The sequence below is a fragment of the Juglans microcarpa x Juglans regia genome, chromosome 1D, assembly GCF_004785595.1.
Source record: "Juglans microcarpa x Juglans regia isolate MS1-56 chromosome 1D, Jm3101_v1.0, whole genome shotgun sequence".
Taxonomy (NCBI): domain Eukaryota; kingdom Viridiplantae; phylum Streptophyta; class Magnoliopsida; order Fagales; family Juglandaceae; genus Juglans; species Juglans microcarpa x Juglans regia.
The window spans coordinates 8391427-8413676 of record NC_054594.1 but is presented as its reverse complement, the minus strand read 5'-3'; the positions used below and the strand labels follow the sequence as shown (position 1 = coordinate 8413676).

General features: G+C 34.7%; 2 protein-coding genes across 2 annotated transcripts; both read left to right on the top strand.

Annotated features, from left to right (window-relative positions):
* Nucleotides 1–1872: 1872 nt before the first annotated feature.
* On the top strand, nt 1873–21738 carry LOC121265147 (ubiquitin-conjugating enzyme E2 4-like). The gene is made up of 7 exons (XM_041168646.1): nt 1873–1906; nt 17204–17441; nt 17530–17609; nt 18101–18215; nt 18332–18384; nt 18484–18612; nt 21498–21738. Exons 2-7 carry the CDS (start codon nt 17398–17400, stop codon nt 21626–21628), a joined length of 552 nt encoding a protein of 183 aa, XP_041024580.1. The 5' UTR covers nt 1873–1906; nt 17204–17397; the 3' UTR covers nt 21629–21738.
* LOC121265156 (ubiquitin-conjugating enzyme E2 4-like) lies at nt 2048–6557 on the top strand. The gene is made up of 6 exons (XM_041168656.1): nt 2048–2190; nt 2280–2359; nt 2851–2965; nt 3082–3134; nt 3234–3362; nt 6224–6557. Exons 1-6 carry the CDS (start codon nt 2147–2149, stop codon nt 6352–6354), a joined length of 552 nt encoding a protein of 183 aa, XP_041024590.1. The 5' UTR covers nt 2048–2146; the 3' UTR covers nt 6355–6557.
* Nucleotides 21739–22250: the final 512 nt, after the last annotated feature.

Here is a 22250-nt window from a genome sequence, read left to right as displayed (position 1 = left end):
TTTGATGAGGATTCCCCTTTTTTACTCTCATGCATCTTTTTAAAAAGATGATAGGCATTAACTGAAAAACTACCATTGTCAGTATGTTTCCAAGCCAACTTATCCTCTGCTTTAGTCTGTGTCACATGTAGTTTCGTGATTTCTTTCACCTCATCCTCCCAAAAATATCTCTAAGTAATTGTAAATTCCACCACCTAGATTAAGGATCAATTAAGTCAGCTAGCTTAGCATTTGTTGGCAAAATTCTCATCGGAGTCTGAATAAAACCTGATCCCTTAGTAGGCATCCACTTGTCTTTCCAAACCCTTATATTTTTCCCATTGCCTACTCTCCAAATCATGCCTTCCTTAACTATATTGATGGCTGAGCAAGTACTTCTCCATGTGAAATAAGGCCTTAATCCAATTCTAGCTTGTGGAATATAAGTATTAGGAAAATAAATGGCCTTGAGAATTCTTGTTGCAAGAGTGGTAGGATTAGTAAGCATTCTCCAAACTTATTTTGCCAAGAGAGCATAATTGAAGCTGAGTAAATCTTTGAAGCCAAGTCCTCCACTTGATTTACTATTGCTCAAGCTGATTTATCTTAAAAATCCCACTAAAAATTAGCCATCATTGAGTTTAGCTTGTTATAGGAGCTTTGGTAATTGGAAAACACTCATACTATATGTTGGTATGGCCTAAATAATTGCTTTAATCAAAATGTCCTTGCTATAGAAACTTGGTTTTCCAATTTTCAATCTTTTTGCTCACCTTTTCGACAATGCCACGGAAAGCTCTGATTTTTTATCTTCCTATAATAGATGGTAGCTCCAAATACTTTTTCACACTGGATGATGCTCTCAGTCCAGCTACCTCCATGATGTAGTCCTTTGTAACTTACTTGGTATTGTTGCTGAAAAACAAAGAAGTCTTCTCTCTATTAAGTCTTTGCCTTGAAGTCTGCTCATAACAGTTGAGGATTTGATTCAAGGACCCCCCACTCATTCAAATTTGCTCTACAAAATAATAAGCTATCATTAGCAAATAATAAATGACTGATTTTAATCTGTCTCCTTGCTAATGGTACCCCTGAAATTACCCTATTTGTTAGGCCATCTGAAGGTTTGCTGTTAAGACCTCAGAACAAATAATGAATAAAAAAGGTGATAATGGACAACTTTGTCTAAGTTCCCTTGTAGGCTTGAAAATTTCTTGAGGAACCCCATTGAGAAGAACAGAAAAAAGGAGGATGTTATGCATTTCATGATTAGATCAGTCCATTTTGCATCAAACCCCAATTTTAGCATGGCTTCTTTGAAAAAATTCTATTCTATTCGATGATAAGTTTTGCTCATATCTAATTTAAAGCCATATATCCCTTTTGTCCATGAATCTTAGTTCTCATTGTTCGAAGAGTTTCATAGGCAGTTAATATATTATCAGATATAAGCCTTCTTGTAGCAAAGCTGCACTGATTCTAGGAGATAACAGAAGGAAGAATCTGTTTTAATCGATTGACCAACACTTTAGTGATAATCTTGTATAGAACATTACATAGAATTATGGGTCTATATTCAATAATGGTCACTGGATTATTGCATTTTGGAATCATTACTAAATATGTAAAATTGATAGCTTCCATGTGATAGTCAGTAGTTAAAAAAGACAGAATTGCATCAGTTACCTCATCTCCCACCACATACTAATATTTTTTATATAGAAAGAGGCCCATTTGATATGAAACATTTTAAATAATTTTCGTATATTAATTGTTTAAATAAGCTGTTATTTCAGATTTACAATCTTAATTATTATTATAATTAAAGATAATAAAAATAAAAAGTAATTAATTTAATAAAATAAGATAAGCCGTCGGATAGAAACAAATGGAGGCCATGCAATTTGATAATATAGAAGTATTTGGGGTCCTAGCTGAAAAATTCACCTCCTCCACGTCATCATCGTCATCACTTTTATTTTCAATCAAAAGGCACGTTACGTTTTGGTTTAAAAAAAACAAAAAAACAAAAAAGAGCAGAAGCCACGTAGTGGCTGCTCCATGGAACAAGTCGCTTCTCTCAGTTCTACAAGAAACTCCTCTCTCTCTCTCTCTACCCCCAAGACATCTGGAAAGAGAAAAGGAGCCAAAATTGTAAAGAAAAATCATGTCTTCCCCAAGCAAACGCCGAGAGATGGACTTGATGAAACTGTTATTCCTCTTAACTGTTTTTTGGGTCATTTTGAATCTTTTCTCGGTTCATTTTTTTATAGTCAATTTTTATATTTGTGTTTTTTTAGGATGATGGGCGACTACAAGGTAGAGATGATCAATGATGGCATGCAAGAGTTTTATGTCGATTTCAATGGACCCAGTGAGAGTAAATCTTTAATACTCATATCTTGGTTTTAATTCTCATTTCTGGTGCTGCTGCATGAGTTTTTGAGCTTTACAAGATGGTTTCAACTTTCTTATTTCATAAGTTGTAGATTGAAACTCCCGTAATGGTAGAAAGGTACACGTTATGAACATTCCCAACTTAGATTTTGAAATTGCTTTTAAGTTTTCGGACTCCCTTCCTTTATGCAATTTTGGGGTTTGAAGTTCCTAGTGTGCTTTTTTGGTCTTAGAAAGCTGCTTAGTGAGTAATATTTTGATTTCTATATTGTGTATACTGTGGCCTTTTGGTTGAAATATAGAACCGTTTTGGCCCTGTAAAGATTACCCACAGAATTCTTTATAACATCTGTAGATTTGTTGTTTGCTTCTTGTTCTCAACGGCTTCAGAAGTTTTATTGCTAGACTGGAAATGGAGCTTTACAGTTTTGAGCACAGGAGTTTTTCCTGCATTCATGTGATGGATTCTGGCAGGTCCTTATCATGGAGGTGTGTGGAGGATAAGAGTTGAGTTACCAGATGCTTATCCATATAAATCTCCCTCCATAGGCTTCGTTAATAAGATCTACCACCCAAACGTTGATGAGAAGTGAGTATAAATGTTAAAACATGTATTTTGTTTTCTTTATTGGTAGTTTATCACATTCGTTAAGTTTAAGAGGAATTTTGTACAAGTCTGACCATCTTGTCTGATATTAATTTCAGGTCAGGTTCAGTTTGTTTAGATGTTATTAATCAAAGCTGGAGCCCCATGTTTGGTAATAAAAGTTGGGCCTTTTCATTAAAATCAAAGTATCTCTCGCTCTCACTAGTTCAGGAGGTTGTAGTTAATGGTCTTTAGCATCCACGTTTTGCAGATCTTGTAAATATATTTGAAGTATTCCTACCACAACTTCTGCTGTACCCCAATCCATCAAGCCCTTTGAATGGAGAGGCTGGAGCTTTGATGATGCGTGACCGAGCTGCTTACGAACAAAGAGTTAAAGGTATAGATCTTTTTCACTAGTATTTGATGTCATGCCTATAATAATACTAGAGCTGCAGTAGTTTGAGGCACGCACGTGTTTTTTCAATCATTATTTTATTTCAAGAGCATAGGACATATCTTGCTTGCGGATTATCACTGGTCTTACTCCTTGACATTACTATCAAGTATTTTGGGAACTTCACATTGTCCAATACCTGAGAAGGCGGCTTACATCTTACAACATTAATGATCTTATTAACTTGCATAACAAAATGTCACAGTTCTCTTTTAGATATGAGAAGATGTGGTCTTGTACCGATAGACCTCAATTATCTTACAAGTGCTAGCTTCGGTCCTACCTTCATAAAAAAAAATTATCTGTATTGTAAAAGCAAAAGTGTTTCTCCCTTTGCCAATGGAGTTCTGGACCTGAGTAAAACGGAAAGGTATTGTTTTGTTTGTGATTTGTCTGCTTGTTCAACCTTAGAATGGGTGATTTGACATTGGAAAAAGAATGTACGTTCATGTACCTTATATGTTTCCCTTGCCATGTCAAGAACGTTGGTTTTTGTGAGTTATTCATTTCTAATGGCTCTTCATCATGCAAAGCAACGCTCACAAATAGATTATGACAGGGTATTGTAAAATGTGATCATTACATCTACTCATCAAAAGCAAAAGAAAAGAGAAATAAAAGGATATATATATATATGAATAAGTATTTTTAACTCTGGTTGTTTGGGTAACACAATCATCACCAGTATTGACACTACTACAAATATCAACATCAGTGCTTCTTTGGTGCTGCCTATTTTGCCATTTTTGTCACAATTGCCAATGTGTTTCCTTCCATCATAGACGTTATCCACTGTATGCACCTCTTCCACCACTGTGGTTGTGGTGTGCTACTGCCTCATATTCGTTACAACCATGTTGGAACCATACTTTCCTTACCATTTTTATTGCCATTCCACTCTGTTTCCACAAGCTCTGCAAGCACTACCATGAATGCCACCCCCACCTCACTGCGTTATCCTTGCTTTTTCCCTTCAATAAAAGTATTATCTCCATGTAAGCAGTACAGAGAGAATTCTTCTCCTGCCTGGCAAAAACAATTCTAAGAGAAAAGTAAAAGGCATGTTTGGTACCATGAAATTAAATGCCTTTCCTAAGCTATGAAAGCAAAAATCATTTTGGGTATTATACAAATGCCTTTCCTAAACTATGAAAGCATGAATCAAAGGTGGCATTGATGTTGTGGAAACGGTGGTGCTGGTGGTAACAGTAGTTGTGGTGTTGGTGGTGCTGGCGGTATATGTGTGGCTGCTTTCAGTTTGATGATGGTTGAGGTAGTGATATAAGTGACTGTTGATCTGGTGGAAGTGGTGATGTCCTTGGCAATAAAAAAGTGATATGATAGTAATGGTATGTTAGAAGTACATAATTCTTGCCTTCCAAAACAGTATACTTGTTCAAAACTTTTGTGGAAGTCTAAAATGCAGTTTGTGCTTAAATATTAATTAAGTTACTTGATATATTGAGAATGCATGACTAAACCTGTCTTTATTGCATTCGTCATATTATATTGCTTTCTGAAGCAAGAATAGTATTTTCAAGGTTTAATGCATGAAATGCATCAGTGGCGGAGTTGTAGATCTCAATTTAGGTGCATTGTAAGTGGATTGTTCCATGCAATCCAACTCCAACCCAACTGTGAGTGAGTTGGATTTCGATTAGGCTTGTGGTACCCAATTCCAGTGCCTCTTTCTAAACATGAATTGATGGGTGAGTTTTGGATTGTGCCACCTTGTCGATTCGGTTCGGTTCTGATTTTAACTAATTAAGGGCTTTGACTCTATGTATTGCCGGATTTATTTTATTGGTTGGCCATTATGTGTACAAGAGCAGGTTGGTAGGAAATTCGCAACTGCAAATTTCACTATGAATGCCCCATTTCTCTGTTCAAGTCAGAGCTTTACCTCCTGATTTTTGTTTTAGATCCAAAATGTTAGGTAAAACATACTATTAGTGTGTTTGATGAGATTTCTTCCATTAGTCTAGGGAAGAATTGTATATTTTTCATTAAGGCCGCATTGAATGGATTGCCAGTGAAACCGGAAGTGATGATTTTGAAATTCTGAGTCTAAATTTTTAGATGGCTCCCAGAAGTTGAATGGATTCAAATTCTCGAGCTGGCTGGCCCTGCAGCTGCTCTTACTTTTAGCTTAGGGATCATGCCAGGTCTCTCTTGCAAGCCTATATCTGGTGACTCCTAGTGAGAGTTATTCGCAGTAATTATTCGTAGTAATTCATAGCTGCTCATCTTGAATTTTGAAATTGCCCCACCATTGAGTGAGTGAGTGAGAGAGAGAAAGAGAGAGCATTTTTCATCTGTGCTGAAAATTTTAAGGCAGCAACTAGTTAATGGTAGCAGGTTTTCGTAGCCAGCCGCTTAAAAAGAACTGAAGCAATATTATAGCAATCCAGACGTTGTACTCTTTAAGTTTTGATGGGAGATGTTATCCTTTTTACTGACCAAAAGCTTTGAGAACTTTGTGGCTGTTATTTACTGCTTCAGTCACTTTTATATTTGATGGACTCTTTTTCTTTGACTAGTACAATGGCATTTGGGTACCACACAAAACAATTCCATATAGTTCGTTTAGTACGTGTAAGCAGGCATCCAGCAGCTAGATATTTGATTTACTGTTATTTTTGGCAGAGTACTCCATTGTACATGGCATGGCATTGAATTTATCTTCAACCTATATTTGGTTTAAAAAATTCTCCAGATGACATGTAGCTTTCCTTTGCATTTCAATACCGTATATTTATGCAGATATAAATTCATGTTGCTTGTTGTATTCTCTCATCATTCAGAATACTGCGAGAAGTATGCGCAGCCGGAAGACATTGGAGCTGCCCCAGAAGAAAAATCTAGCGACGAGGAGCTGAGTGAAGATGAATCTGATTCCAGTGATGAGCAAGTGGCAGGGAAAGCAGATCCATAGGTGTTGGTGGGCTGTCCTTTAAACTCTCTCTCTAGTTGTTGTACATGTTTTAGCTTTGTTAAATTCAACCGCAACTCCAAGGAATATAGAGACTTTGTTTCTTGATTACAGCCTCTATTGTTTATAGCCCTTCTTTCTTTTGGCAGAACAGATTAATCATTCAACGCTTTCATTTGAATATATCATTCCTTGAACTTTTGAAAGCGGCATGATTTGTTCTTCGTTTGATGTCATTTACTTCACTTCCGCACTTTTTTACTTTTGACGCCACGCGTGTACAAATTAAAGAATAAAAAACATGTTTGTCTCTTGAGAAATTAACAAAAGCTAACTTTTTACATAATAAAAAAACCGCGAACTTTTTCGTTTATAAGGGAAGGAGTGGAGGCCGATTTGTATAAACTCGACTCCAATAAATATTTACGCTAATTCAATATACGAATCAAACAATGAAAACAATCACAGGTACTTGGATGGGACAGATACAAAAAAACTACTTGGTTTTTGTCTCCATTTCATGATGTTCGAGGAATAATTTTTGCACGAGTTAGTTTACATACAGTTCTTAAAGAAATGAACTTTTGTGAACTGTAAAGGTTGAGTCATCTCTTTTTATGAAGGGTGATATTAGGTTATCTCTTAAACGTTTATCTATAGAGAGTATCAGTAGTAGTGAAAATCAGACCAGTCACAAAAGGAACTAGTGTATTAGTGAAGTTTCAAATGTATTTTTTTTTTTTTTTTTATAATGTCATATTTGATATGAGAATATCTTAGAATATATCTATTCATGGATGTAACTTTCTTGATGAATGAATGATGATAGTTTCTCTTAAAAAAAAAATTCAATCCGAAATTCGAACATCGACCATCAACGTGATGAACATACTCATTTATCAGTTGATAATTTCAACAATATAGATTAAAAATAAAAATTATTTCAGTGATTTTAGAAAATAGAGTTTAAAGAAGGGGGTAATTTAGGATTGCTTTGAAACTTGGCCCATTTTTTCCGACAACATGCGGCCCTTTTACTAACTCCAAAATATCGTTACATTGTCGAGATGATATATATATATATATATATATATATATATATATCTAGATGATTCATCCTTCACATACATGATTTATTTTATATATAAAAAATAAAATATAAATTACTATCAAGACTTGACTTGACTTGACTCCACACACCAAAACAAATAAATATATTTGGAGTTACCATCGAGCTAATATACGGTAGGGATTATTCCTGAGAAATGGCCTTATGCGGAGGCCATGCAAATTCAAACCTTCCTTCTAGTTCCCAATTTTCTCTTTCTCTTCTTACTTTCCTATTTTATTTGTAAGTTCAAAAAAAAAAATAAACAAATAGGAAAGGTATATAAATGCTATTTGAAAATAAAAAATAATAATTATATAAGAAAAAAGTGCAAGAAAATATTACAAATGTGATATATCAATTAATATGACTAGAAGACTAAAAAAATATAAGATAAAGAATAATATTTTTCACAAAAAATATTCTGTACAAGAAAATTTTCAAATCAAAGTGGTTTAACTTTAATCAATAGGATGGTAAAGATATTTTTATTATAAAACAGATTTATCATATAGAATTTTTTTTTATATAAAATCTTTGTATAAATTTAGTAATGTTGTATTATAAAAAAATTATGTTGTCAAGGCAATGTATAGCATAATTTAATTTAAAAGATAAATTTTAAAATCTAAATTTTACTATTTATATATCGTGTATAATATAATTCATGCACTTCAACTTAATAATAGAATAATTTATTTTTATTAATTATTATAAATGTAGTTGGCCCACTTATGAAGTTCCAATGAACCTTTGCTTTCGAATAAGGCTGATCATCCCTCAAAAAACTCTCTTTAAAACTCTCTTCCTTCTCTCTACAACTTCCTTCACAGATCCGGCTAGAGGGGTGGGAGCTTCGGCTCCCTTCCCCTCCCTCCCTCCCTCTCCTCCTTCCTCCCTCCCTTCTCTTCTATGTAGTATTTTGTTTTTGTGTATTTCCAGGCGAAATAAGAGAGAATCGCAGATCAGGATTTTCCCGCTGCCCACAGGCCAGCACGCGCCCCGCCATGGTGTTGCCCAGCCGCCAATCTTCAAGACCACCGAATGCGGCACCAAACGGAGCAGCGAGTAGCCCGCACGCGGGGGTTGAAGTTCTGGCGTCGTTCGGCGCGTGGCATTCACGCACCACCGAGAAGCCCTCTGCCAATGCCACACGCGGCATTTCTGGAGTCTGTGAGTCCAGGATCTCCAATGTCGACTATCGGTTCTCTTCCCAGAGTGGCGCGTGTATTGCACGCACCATAGCAGCCTCTGTGCACTACTTTTTCCTTTTTGTACAGTATTTTCTTTGTAGTTTCTTTTGTGTAATATAGTTTTTAGGTAAATAAAAATCTAAAAAAAGTAGTGCCTTCGGACTTTGGTCCGAATGGAGTTGTAGTCCTCCCTCAGCGTTGACGGGTTTTGGTGGGGTTTGGTATATCCTACCCTGCTTAGTCGGGATATGGGGCTTTGTAACCTCTGTCATAGACAGAGGTGGTAGTTTCTTTAAGATCTAGGTCTTTAGAGATTTACCGTCTGGACTGGACCATGTCAGTCACGAAAATATACCGAAAAGTTATTAACGATTGTAATTGACTTAATTTTTAAGTCAACTTTATAAATTATCTCTTAATGTAGGATAATATTCATTTTATCAAAAAAAAAAAAAATGAACCTTTGCTTTCGGCCAACCCTTTAAAAAAGGGTAGCTGTCAAAATCAAATACCAAGTTGCACAAAAACGTGGGCTGGCCGAAACAATGTCTCAAAGGTACAAAATAGTGACTCAGGAATCTTCACTGTCATTTACTCATTTACAATAACCTTAGACACAAATTTTAAATAGATAATTTTATATAAATTTTTTATTAAAAATAACTCATTAATAAAAATTAATATTTTTATATTTTTTTTAAGTTGTACTCTATTTTTTTTTATAAGAATTTATATAGTATTTGTCTATATGAAATTGTACAAATCATTTCTTTTATTTGCTTTTGGGTTGTAATCTTTGATGTGATTTAACTGCAGATTTGTTTGTATTAAATATTTTTCTGAAGAATTTTGAAATATTTTGAAATATTTTTAGATATGTTTTTACTGAATTAAAAAAAATGGTGGGGTCCATTGAAGTGAAGCCTCGAGAGATTTTTTTTTTATTATTATTTTTATGTTTTTTAAATCACATAGACTCGTGTAAATGGATAGTTGAGAATTATTTTTTAAGAGATAGAAGATTTGTTTTATTATCCAAAACATGTTTGGATTGGAGGTAAAAATAAAAAAGCTTTAAAAAAGCTCATTTTTTTTCTTTAGTTTTTATTTTTCAATATATATATATATATATATATATATATATATATATATACACATTACTATACCACTACTAACATAATATTATTTAATAATTATTTTGTAATTTTCCTATCTTAATAATGATTGATAGAAAGGTTATTAAATCTTACCCAATCAATAGAGTGGGATAATTTTAAAATAGTAATATAACTTCTCCCATTTTTCATAATAATAATAATAATATTGGCAGCTCCACCGGTAACAACTCATATTTTTCCTTTCCTATATTTTATTTTTATACCTTTTTCACCTTCAAGGATTTTTAATTTAAATTGAGAAGCTTACACATTTAGTTCACTAAAATATTATTAAAGATGGTTGTATTTGTGCACCAAAAATTTTCATTATTGTATTGGAAAATACAATTTTCAAAAACTCTATATGCAGTCACTTTTGTACACTCTTTGTACATTCTGTTAATATGATTGGCTGCATCACTTTTTTTAAATATAAAATAAATATTGAGTTCCACCACATCAGTAGAGTATGTAAGGAGTACGAAAAAATAATTGTATATAATAGAATTGAAATAATTTTTATTATGTTTAAAGCTTCAAAATAACCAATCTAGTTCTCTTTTTGTTGGAATCCCATTTCAATCCCAAATTTAACCAAATGAACCATTTTCTAGGTAGCATTAAATGTTTCCAACTGCAGAAAGGAAAAACAACACCACAGAATTGACCATCAATCTAAAAGTTGAGAAGTCATGGTATTAAAAAGGGGTTAGTTCTTAAATTAGGGTTTTGTATTTGGCCATGAGAGGGTGGAGGTGGAATCTTTCCTCTAAGGTGGTGGTTGTAATCTATCTATCAAGGTGAAAAGCTCCTCCACATCTTTGGTGGACCTTCACCTTTTATTTGATGGATTGAGGTGTTGCTCGATGGATTGGATCGTGGGAGAGGTCTTCTCTCTAAGGACCTCTCCCGTCCGCCATCTCGCACCTCACATGTAAGGAGAGATGGATTTGTTTTTCTTTATGTCCCATGTAACCAATATCTTGCTTGTGTCAATGCTTAGAGATGTTAAATTTGGTTCATCACAATTTCAATAGAAATTGATAATATATGTTTAGCATAAATTTTAGTTATTTTAATCATTTCAGAAAACTCATATGAGCAAATAGACAAAAAATGAATTTGATAAAATTAAAAAAAGTAGAGAACATTAGTGATGTATTTTAAAATCTGGAGAGTTTTTTTTCTTAGTTCTTCTTTTTTAAATGGGTCCAATCTTATGGATTAATTTAGCAATTAATATAATTTTATGGATAAATTTGGTAAATAATAGAAAATAGTAAAATTATTTTTCATTTTCGATGTTATCGTTTTTAATAATATATATTTTTTAAATAACGCTTATTTTTTTTAGAGAAATTGCTACTTCATTGCATTAAACCATACTATGGCCTTCAGCCATTACATAAGTCTCTAAACTAGATCTATTACATTCAACAAGAACTAGAGGCTCAATACATGGATTGATGTTATCAATGTTTATCATTTCAGTACACAAAATAACAGCTTGTTGTACCAATCGACGTGCCACTCCATTTGCATCCCTCTTGACATTTTTAATAAGCCAGTTTGTACCAGCCAAGATGGTCTTGACATCTTGCACTAGGCAGCTTGGCAACCCACGGTTCTGTGTGTGTTGTCCCATTGCCTTCACAACCAGCATTGAGTCACCTTCAAACAAAACATTCTGCAAACCTAACTCTGTACACAAAATTGCAGTAGATACTAATCCTCTTGCTTCTGCAATAGTAGGTTGTGAACAAAAATACAGTGGCTGCATCAAAGTAGCCAGTATTTCACCTTCACTGTCTCGAAAAGCCACTCCCACACCAATTCTATTACCTGCCTCTTTAACTGCTATGTCCCAGTTAATTTTGATCCAATTTGTAGGTGGAGCTTCTCATAATGTGGAGATCTGTTGGTTTGAAGCTAGTCTCGAGCTGGCCTGTCTTCTTTGAGTTTGTTGATACTCTTCATGTGCCTCTACTGCTCGACTGATCAATACTATGGAGGTAGAAAACTGTCCTCAAATAGCATTTTATTTCTTTTAGTCCATAGTAATCTTGCAATCTCTGCAAATAGACAAATATTTGACTTGCCAATTCTTTGAAGCACCTGCAGAAAAATGCAGTCAAAGTCTCCCTCAGTAACTTAAGTTTTTTTAAGCTACCTACTACCTAGCATCCATACATCTTGTGTAGATGGGCAAGTCCATAAAATGTGGCTTGGTGTTTCTTCTATTTGCTTGCAAACTGGACTTAAAGATTCTGTGAGAATTTTCCTTTTGTATAAATTTAGCTTTGTAGGTAGAGCATCACTACATGCATGGCATATGAAAACTTTCACTGGATTTGTAGTCTGCATTTGCCATATCTGTTTCCACAACTCACATTGCTCTCCCTTTGATGAGGATTCCCCTTTCTTATGCTCATGCATCTGTTTAGAAAGATGATAGGCATTAACTGAAAAACTACCATTATCAGTATATTTCCAGGCCAACTTATCCTCTACATTAGTCAGTGTAACATGTAGTTTCATGATTTCTTTCACCTCATCCTCCAAAAAAATATCTCTAAGTAGCTATAAATTCTACCACCTAGATTGAGGATCAATTAAGTCAGCTAGCTTAGCATTTGCTGGCAAAATTCTCACTGGAGTCTGAATAAAACTTGATCCCTTAGTAGGCATCCACTTGTCTTTTCAAACCCTTATATTTTCCCCATTGCCCACTCTCCAAATCATGCCTTCCTTAACTATTATAACATACTAGTCTTGGATTTAGGATTTATAGGTAAATCTTCCACTTATATTTTATTATTATTATTATTATACTCTTATCAGATTTTATATTTATTTTATTTTAATAATTACTATTATAGTTTTGTTGAATTTACTAGAGTTTTGTTTTATTATTTTTTCTAATAATTATTACTAGATTTTATCAATTTTCTAGTTTTGTTTGAATTTAAATTTTGTTTCTTCCAATCCCCACCTGTAAGCATCATACCTATCTATCAAATTTTTAATCCTAACCTCATATTCATCTTCATCCCTAGTTTAGTAAATTCAAATTCTAATAGGAGACCAACACATATATGAAAACCTACCATATATCATTCCTATCATTTATAAGAAACCCACGAAACCTCTGAAATAAACACAAAACCTTTTTTTAAGCCCTCGTATCGAACTCCTGCAAGCTGCCAACCTGTCGCCACCCTTCTCTCTCTTTCTCTCAGTGTCGCACCTCCCTGCTCAGGAACCCAGCCGCGTCGCCATCCACTTTCAGTCACCCTGCTAGCCACTGTGCCTTGCAGCCCCTCTTGGTAATTTTTTCCCTCCGTCCGCCATTCTCTCTCTCTCTTGTTTTCGGTCTAACAATTTCTCTCTCTAACTCTCGCTTTCTCTCGGCATCGCACCTCCCTGCCCATAGGACCACCCAATCACACCGTCGTGACCCCTGCCAGCCACCCAGAGCCGCCGCATGTCAGCTCCTCTCTCGGTGAGTCCATTGCAGAACCTCTCCCTCTCTCACAAACTCTCTGTTTTGTTTGGCCCATGTATTTTGTCTTCCAGAGGAATCCTTAATTCTTGATGGGCCCTAGGCCCTTATGTGCATGTGATGGGCTTATTTCGATGGACTCATGTAGTAATATTATTATGGGCCAGAATTGCAACTCTTACAAATTGAAATGATTCTTTAATGGACTTGTATTTTGAATTGGACTTGATCTTGTATTATTTTAACAATTGTTTTAGTAATTTTTATTGGGCTTAATATCCTAAAGGTGAGATTTTACTTAAATAAATATGAGCAAATTGGACTTAAATTAATATAGAAAGCATTTAAATGAATTAAAGTATATTTTTATACTATTAAGCCTATTATGTTAAGTAATATTCCAATTGACTATTTAATTAGATTTTCAAGATTTTTATGTTATACTTTAAATAGAAAAAATTAAGAAATATGTTAAGAATATGTAAATTATAATTATTAGATTTTTTATAAGATTAAATAATTATGTTAAGCATGGGAAAATAAATTTATTTTAAGAATTGAGATTTTTATGATTTATTTTAAAATAGCTCAAGTATTCTACTAAATTATAATATGTTATTAGTATTTAAGTAATTTAAATACTAAGATTTATTGATTATGGTGTTAAACAAAAGATTTATTTGACTATCTTTTAGATTGTGAATTTTAATTTAATAGGATATTAGTAAATATTGTTTCCCAAATAGATTTAGTGATAGTTATTATTGCGAATAAGTGTCGAGTTACGAAGTGATATTCAAGAAGAAGCGCAGCGAGGTAAGTAATTTGATCACAAATTAGAATCATCACAATTTAGCTTATATATAAGTATTATTCAAGCCAGTTCATTGCCAGCCATTATTTATGCACCACTCATGTCATATGCAAACATGTCATCCAGCATAGCATACGATTATGTCATTCCATATCATGTTTAAATTCAGAAATTATGATTATGTATGTAATATGTCATACATCTCATGTGTATAAGACACATAAGCTATCTTAGGTTCAAGTGCAAGATAAGATCAGTTAATTAGATGCTCATTTAGATGCATGGTACCAATGCAGTTCAGTTTCAGGGTAGGTGTGCGAGCCACGGGCTCAAGCGTGGTCCACTATAGTATGCCAGAATACTATCAGCAGCTCCCATTGCGACCGCGGGACGTGGGGCCGATGCACAACCTCGCACACAAGGTTAAGTGTGTTGGTCAATCAGTTAAATCAAATAAATCAGTCAGATTAGTCAATTAATTCAGTTAAATCAATCATGCATAGCATAAGGATAAGTATGAACACTCATGAATTTAAACTCTCAGCATGAAAATTTTTATGAAAACCTTAATTTTTATTATGTTTGCGTTGTGTTGGATTTATTGCTGAGTCTTCGACTCATTTTAGTTTGTTTTCATATTTTTAACCACCCAAGTAAGGATAATAAATACGAACAGGCAGGCCAGGATTAGAATGAGCAGTTAATTTTAGTTTCAGACTTTCTAAAATAAAATTTATTTTTATGACATGAATTTATTCAGTTTATTCATTTAATATTTTTGAAAGACATTTTATTAGACTTTTTCTACAAAATAAATTTCTAATTTCATTTATAAAATATGAGATCTTTTGCCGGATTTATTTTTATGAAAAACACGTGACACTCCTAGCCTATGGGAATGGGGTGTTACAACTATATTGATGGTTGAGCAGATACTTCTCCATGTGAAAGAAGACCTTAATCCAATTCTAGCTTGTAGAATAGAAGTATTAGGAAAATAAATGGCCTTGAGAATTCTTGCTGCAAGACTGGTAGGATTAGTAAGCATTCTCCAAACTTATTTTGTCAGGAAAGCATAATTGAAGCTGAGTAAATCTCTAAAGCCAAGTCCTCCACTTGATTTACTATTGCTCAAGTTGTCCCAACCTTTCCAATGAAGATTAGCTGATTTATCTTGAAAATCCCACCAAAAATCAGTCATCATTGAGTTTAGCTTGTTGCATATGAGCTTTGGTAATTGGAAAACACTCATACTATATGTTGGTATGGCCTGAATAATTGCTTTAATCAAAATGTCCTTGCCAGCCTGTGATAGAAACTTGGTTTTCCAATTTTCAATCTTTTTGCTCACCTTTTCGACACTGCCATGGAAAGCTCTGATTTTTTATCTTCCTATAATAGATGGTAGCCCCAATTACTTTTCCATATTGGATGATGCTCTCAGTCCAATTACCTGCATGATGTAGTCCTTTGTAACTTGCTTGGTATTGTTACTGAAAAACAAAGAAGTCTTCTCCCTAAGTCTTTGCCCTGAAGCTTGCTCATAACAGTTGAGGATTTGATTCAAGTAGAGGTGGGCAATGCCCCGTCTCGCTTCCGCTCCGCCCTGGCATGGTGAGGCAGGCAACCCCGCTCCGCCCAGCATCTAGGCCCTCTAGCGGGGGCAGGGCCGGGGAGGGCCCAACCCCGCCCTGCTTTTCCCCCGCCCCGCCCCCCGTTTACATTTATATATATATATATACATATATATAAACATATATATATATATTTATATTTTACAAATTGTGTACATATAAATATATATTACAATTTATTACACTTGTTCACAAAATATACATTGGCAAATTTAAAAACTACATAGTTTAAAAACTAATACACTACAATTTACACAAAATATGCACTAGTAAATTTAAAAATTACGTAGTTTTTAAATTATAGTCATATTTATAAAATTTAAATTTATAATTTAGGTCTAAAAATACATTTTTAATTACTTTTACACTTAGAAATAATTTTTAAATAAAAAAAATGTAGTGTTTTTTTTTAAGTAGAATGAGGCGGGGCAAATTGGGAATCCGCCCCCCGGGGGCAGGGTGCGGGGAATGGGTGCCCCCACCCCGTAGGGGGCGGGTAGCCCTAGATTTAAGGACCCCCACTCATTCAAATTTGCCTTATAAAATAATAGGCTATCATCAACAAATAACAAATGACTGATTTTAGTCTTTTCTCTTGCTAATGGTACCCCTGAAATTAGCCCTCTTTGTTCTGTCATCTGAAGGTTTGCTGTTAATACCTCAAAACAAATAATGAATAAAAAAGGTGATAATGGGCAACCTTGTCTAAGTTCCCTTGTAGGCTTGAAAACTTCTTGAGGAACCCCATTGAGAAGAATAGAAAAAGAGGAGAATGTTATGCATGTCATAATTAGATCAGTCCATTTTGCATCAAACCACAATTTTAGCATGGCTTCTTTGAGAAAATTCTATTCTATTCAATTATAAGCCTTGCTTATATCTATTTTCAATGCCGTATATCAATTTTGTCCATGAATCTTAGTTCTCATTGTACGAAGAGTTTCATAGGCAGTCAATACATTATCAGTTATAAGCCTTCCTGTAACAAAGCCGCATTGATTCTGGGAGATAACAGAAGGAAGAATCTGTTTTAATCGATTGGTCAACACTTTAGTGATAATCTTGTATAGAACATTACATATCTTACAAGGTCTATAATCAATAATGGTCGTTGGATTATTGCATTTTGGAATCATCACTAAATATGTAAAACTGATAGCTTCCATGTGATGGTCAGAAGTTAAAAAAGACAGAATTGCATCAGTTACCTCATCTCCCACCATATACCAATATTTTTTTTTTTTATAGAAACAAGCCAATTTGATATGAAACATTTTAAATAATTTTCGTATACTAATTGTTTAAATAAGCTGTTATTTCAGATTTACAATCTTAATTATTATTATAATTAAAGATAATAAAAATAAAAAGTAATTAATTTAATAAATTAGATAAGTCGTCGGATAGAAACAAAGGAAGGCCATGCAATTTGATAACAAAGAAGTATTTGGGGTCCTAGCTGTAAAATTAACCTCTCCTCCATCGTCATCATCACCATCATCATTTCCAATATCTCCTTTTAAGTTTATGCATTAATGTCTGAATTTGCTTCTCTCAGTTCTACAAGAAACTCCTCTCTCTCTCTACCCCCAAAGACATCTGGAAAGAGAAAAGGAGACAAAATTGTAAAGAAAAATCATGTCTTCCCCAAGCAAACGCCGAGAGATGGACTTGATGAAACTGTTATTCCTCTAACTGTTTTTTGGGTCATCTTGAATCTTTTCTCGGTTCATTTTTTTATAGTCAATTTTTATATTTGTGTTTTTTTAGGATGATGGGCGACTACAAGGTAGAGATGATCAATGATGACATGCAAGAGTTTTATGTTGATTTCAATGGACCCAGTGAGAGTAAATCTTCAATACTCATATCTTGGTTTTAATTCTCATTTCTGGTGCTGCTGCATGAGTTTTTGAGCTTTACAAGATGGTTTCAACTTTCTTATTTCATAAGTTGTAGATTGAAACTCCCGTAAGGGTAGAAAGATACACGTTACGAACTTTCCCAACTTAGATTTTGAAATTGCTTTTAAGTTTTCGGACTCCCTTCCCTTATGCAATTTTAGGGTTTGAAGTACCTAGTGTGCTTTTTTGGTCTTAGAAAACTGATTAGTGAGTAATATTTTGATTTCTATATTGTGTATACTGTGGCCTTCTCGTTGAAATATAGAACCGTTTTGGCCCTGTAAAGATTACCCACAGAATTCTTTATAACATCTGTAGATTTGTTGTTTGCCTCTTGTTCTCAACGGCTTCAGAAGTTTTATTGCTAGACTGGAAATGGAGCTTTACAGTTTTGAGCAAAGGAGATTTTCCTGCATTCATGTGATGGATTCTGGCAGGTCCTTATCATGGAGGTGTGTGGAGGATAAGAGTTGAGTTACCAGATGCTTATCCATATAAATCTCCCTCCATAGGCTTCGTTAATAAGATCTACCACCCAAACGTTGATGAGATGTGAGTATAAATGTTAAAACATGTATTTTGTTTTCTTTATTGGTAGTTTATCACATTCGTTAAGTTTAAGAGGAATTTTGTACAAGTCTGACCATCTTGTCTGATATTAATTTCAGGTCAGGTTCAGTTTGTTTAGATGTTATTAATCAAAGCTGGAGCCCCATGTTTGGTAATAAAAGTTGGGCCTTTTCATTAAAATCGAAGTATCTCTCTGTCTCACTAGTTCAGGAGGTTGTAGTTAATAGTTTTTAGCATCCACGTTTTGCAGATCTTGGAAATGTATTTGAAGTATTCCTACCACAACTTCTGCTGTACCCCAATCCATCAAGCCCTTTGAATGGAGAGGCTGCAGCTTTGATGATGCGTGACCGAGCTGCTTATGAACAGAGAGTTAAAGGTATAGATCTTTTTCACTAGTAGATGTCATGTCTATAATAATACTAGAGCTGCAGTAGTTTGAGGCACGCACGTGTTTTTTCAATCATTATTTTATTTCAAGAGCATAGGACATATGTTGCTTGCGGATTATCACTGGTCTTACTCCTTGACATTACTATCAAGTATTTTCGGAACTTCACATTGTCCAATACATGAGAAGGCGGCTTACATCTTACAACATTAATGATTTTATTAACTTGCATAACAAAATGTCACAGTTCTCTTTTAGATATGAGAAGATGTGGTCTTGTACCGATAGACCTCAATTATCTTACAAGTGCTAGCTTCGGTCCTACCTTCATAAAAAGAAAAATTATCTGTATTGTAAAAGCAAAAGAGTTTCTCCCGTTGCCAATGGAGTTCTGGACCTGAGTAAAACAGAAAGGTATTGTTTTGTTTGTGATTTGTCCGCTTGTTCAACCTTAGAATGGGTGTTTTGACATTGGAAAAACAATATAAGTTCATGTACCTTATATGTTTCCCTTGCCATGTCAAGAACGTTGGTTTTTGTTAGTTATTCATTTCTAATGGCTCTTCATCATGCAAAGCAACGCTCACAAATAAATTATGAAAGGGTATTGTAAAATGTGATCATTACATCTACTCATCAAAAGCAAAAGAAAAGAGAAATAAAAGGATATATATATATGAATAAGTATTTTTAACCCTGGTTGTTTGGGTAACACAATCATCACCAGTATTGATACCACTACAAATATGAACATCAGTGCTTCTTTGGTGCTGCCTATTTTGCCATTTTTGTCACAATTGCCAATGTGTTTCCTTGCATCATAGACCTTATCCACTGTATGCACCACTTCCACCACTGTGGTTGTGGAGTGCCACTGCCTCATATTCGTTACAACCATGTTGGAGCCATACTTTCCTCACCATTTTTATTGCCATTCCACTCCGTTTCCACAAGCTTTGCAACCACTACCATGAATGCCACCCCCACCTCACTGCGTGTTATCCTTGCTTTTTCCCCTCAATAAAAGTATTATCTCCATGTAAGCAGCACAGAGAGAATTCTTCTCCTGCCTGGCAAAAACAATTCTAAGAGAAAAGTAAAAGGCATGTTTGGTACCATGAAAGCAAATGCCTTTCTTAAGCTATGAAAGCAAAAATCATTTTGGGTATTATACAAATGCCTTTCCTAAACTATGAAAGCATGAATCAAAGGTGGCATTGATGTTGTGGAAACGGTGGTGCTGGTGGTAACAGTAGTTGTGGTGTTGGTGGTGCTGGTGGTATATGTGTGGCTGCTTTCAGTTTGATGATGGTTGAGGTAGTGATATAAGTGACTGTTGATCTGGTGGAAGTGGTGATGTCCTTGGCAATAAAAAAGTGATATGATAGTGATGGTATGTTAGAAGTACATAATTCTTGCCTTCCAAAGCGGTATACTTGTTCAAAACTTTTGTGGAAGTCCAAAATGCAGTTTGTGCTTAAATATTAATTAAGTTACTTGATATATTGAGAATGCATGACTAAACCTGTCTTTATTGCATTCGTCATATTATATTGCTTTCTGAAGCAAGAATAGTATTTTCAAGGTTTAATGCATGAAATGCATCAGTGGCGGAGTTGTAGATCTCAATTAAGGTGCATTGTAAATGGATTGTTCCAAGCAATCCAACTCCAACCCAACTGTGAGTTGGTTGGATTTGGATTAGGCTTGTGGTACCCAATTCCAGTGCCTCTTTCTAAACATGAATTGATGGGTGAGTTTTGGATTGTGCCACCTTGTCGATTCGGTTCGGTTCTGATTTTAACTAATTAAGGGCTTGGACTCTATGTATTGCCGGATTTATTTTATTGGTTGGCCATTATGTGTACAAGAGCAGGTTGGTAGGAAATTCGCAATTGCAAATTTCACCATGAATGCCCCATTTCTCTGTTCAAGTCAGAGCTTTACCTCCTGATTTTTGTTTTAGATCGAAAATGTTGGGTAAAACATGCTATTAGTGTGTTTGATGAGATTTCTTCCATTAGTCTAGGGAAGAATTGTATATTTTTCATTAAGTCCGCATTGAATGGATTGCCAGTGAAACCGGAAGTGATGATTTTGAAATTCTGAGTCTAAATTTTTAGATGGCTCCCAGAAGTTGAATGGATTCAAATTCTCGAGCTGGCTGGCCCTGCAGCTGCTCTTACTTTTAGCTTAGGGATCATGCCAGGTCTCTCTTGCAAGCCTATATCTGGTGACTCCTAGTGAGAGTTATTCACAGTAATTATTCGTAGTAATTCATAGCTGCTCCTCTTGAATTTTGAAATTGCCCCACCATTGAGTGAGTGAGTGAGTGAGAGAGAGAGAGAGAGAGAGAGAGAGAGAGAGAACATTTTTCATCTGTGCTGAAAATTTTAAGGCAGCAACTAGTTAATGGAAGCAGGTTATCCTAGCCTGCCGCTTAAAAAGAACTGAAGCAATATTATAGCAATCCAGACGTTGTCGTCTTTAAGTTTTGATGGGAGATGTTATCCTTTTTACTGACCAAAAGCTTTGAGAACTTTCTGGCTGTTATTTACTGCTTCAGTCACTTTTATATTTGAAGGACTCTTTTTCTTTGACTAGTAAAGAGGCATTTGGATACCACACAAAGCAATTCCATATAGTTCGTTTAGTACGTGTAAGCAGGCATCCAGCAGCTAGATATTTGATTTACTGTTATTTTTGGCAGAGTACTCCATTGTACATGGCATGGCATTGAATTTATCTTCAACCTATATTTGGTTTAAAAAATTCTCCAGATGACAAGACATGTAGCTTTCCTTTGCATTTCAATACCATATATTTATGCAGATATAAATTCATGTTGCTTGTTGTATTCTCTCATCATTCAGAATACTGCGAGAAGTATGCGAAGCCAGAAGACATTGGAGCTGCCCCAGAAGAAAAATCTAGCGATGAGGAGCTGAGTGAAGATGAATCTGATTCCAGTGATGAGCAAGTGGCAGGGAAAGCAGATCCATAGGTGTTGGTGGGCTGTCCTTTAAACTCTCTCTCTAGTTGTTGTACATGTTTTAGCTTTGTTAAATTCAACCGCAACTCCAAGGAATATAGAGACTTTGTTTCTTGATTACAGCCTCTATTGTTTATAGCCCTTCTTTCTTTTGGCAGAACAGATTGATCATTCAACGCTTTCATTTGAATATATCATTCCTTGAACTTTTGAAAGCGGCATGATTTGTTCTTCGTTTGATTTCATTTACTTCACTTCCGCACTTTTTTACTTTTGACGCCACGCGTGTACAAATTAAAGAATAAAAAACATGTTTGTCTCTTGAGAAATTCACAAAAGCTAACTTTTTACATAATAAAAAACCACGAACCTTTTCGTTTATAAGGGAAGGAGTGGAGGCCGATTTGTATAAACTCGACTCCAAGAAATATTTACGCTAATTCAATATACGAATCAAACAATGAAAACAATCACAGGTACTTGGAAGGGGCAGATACAAAAAAACTACTTGGTTTTTGTCTCCATTTCATGATGTTCGAGGAATAATTTTTGCACGAGTTAGTCTACATACAGTTTTCACAGAAATAAACTTTTGTGAAAGATAAAAGGATTATCCAATATTTTGAGATTTTCT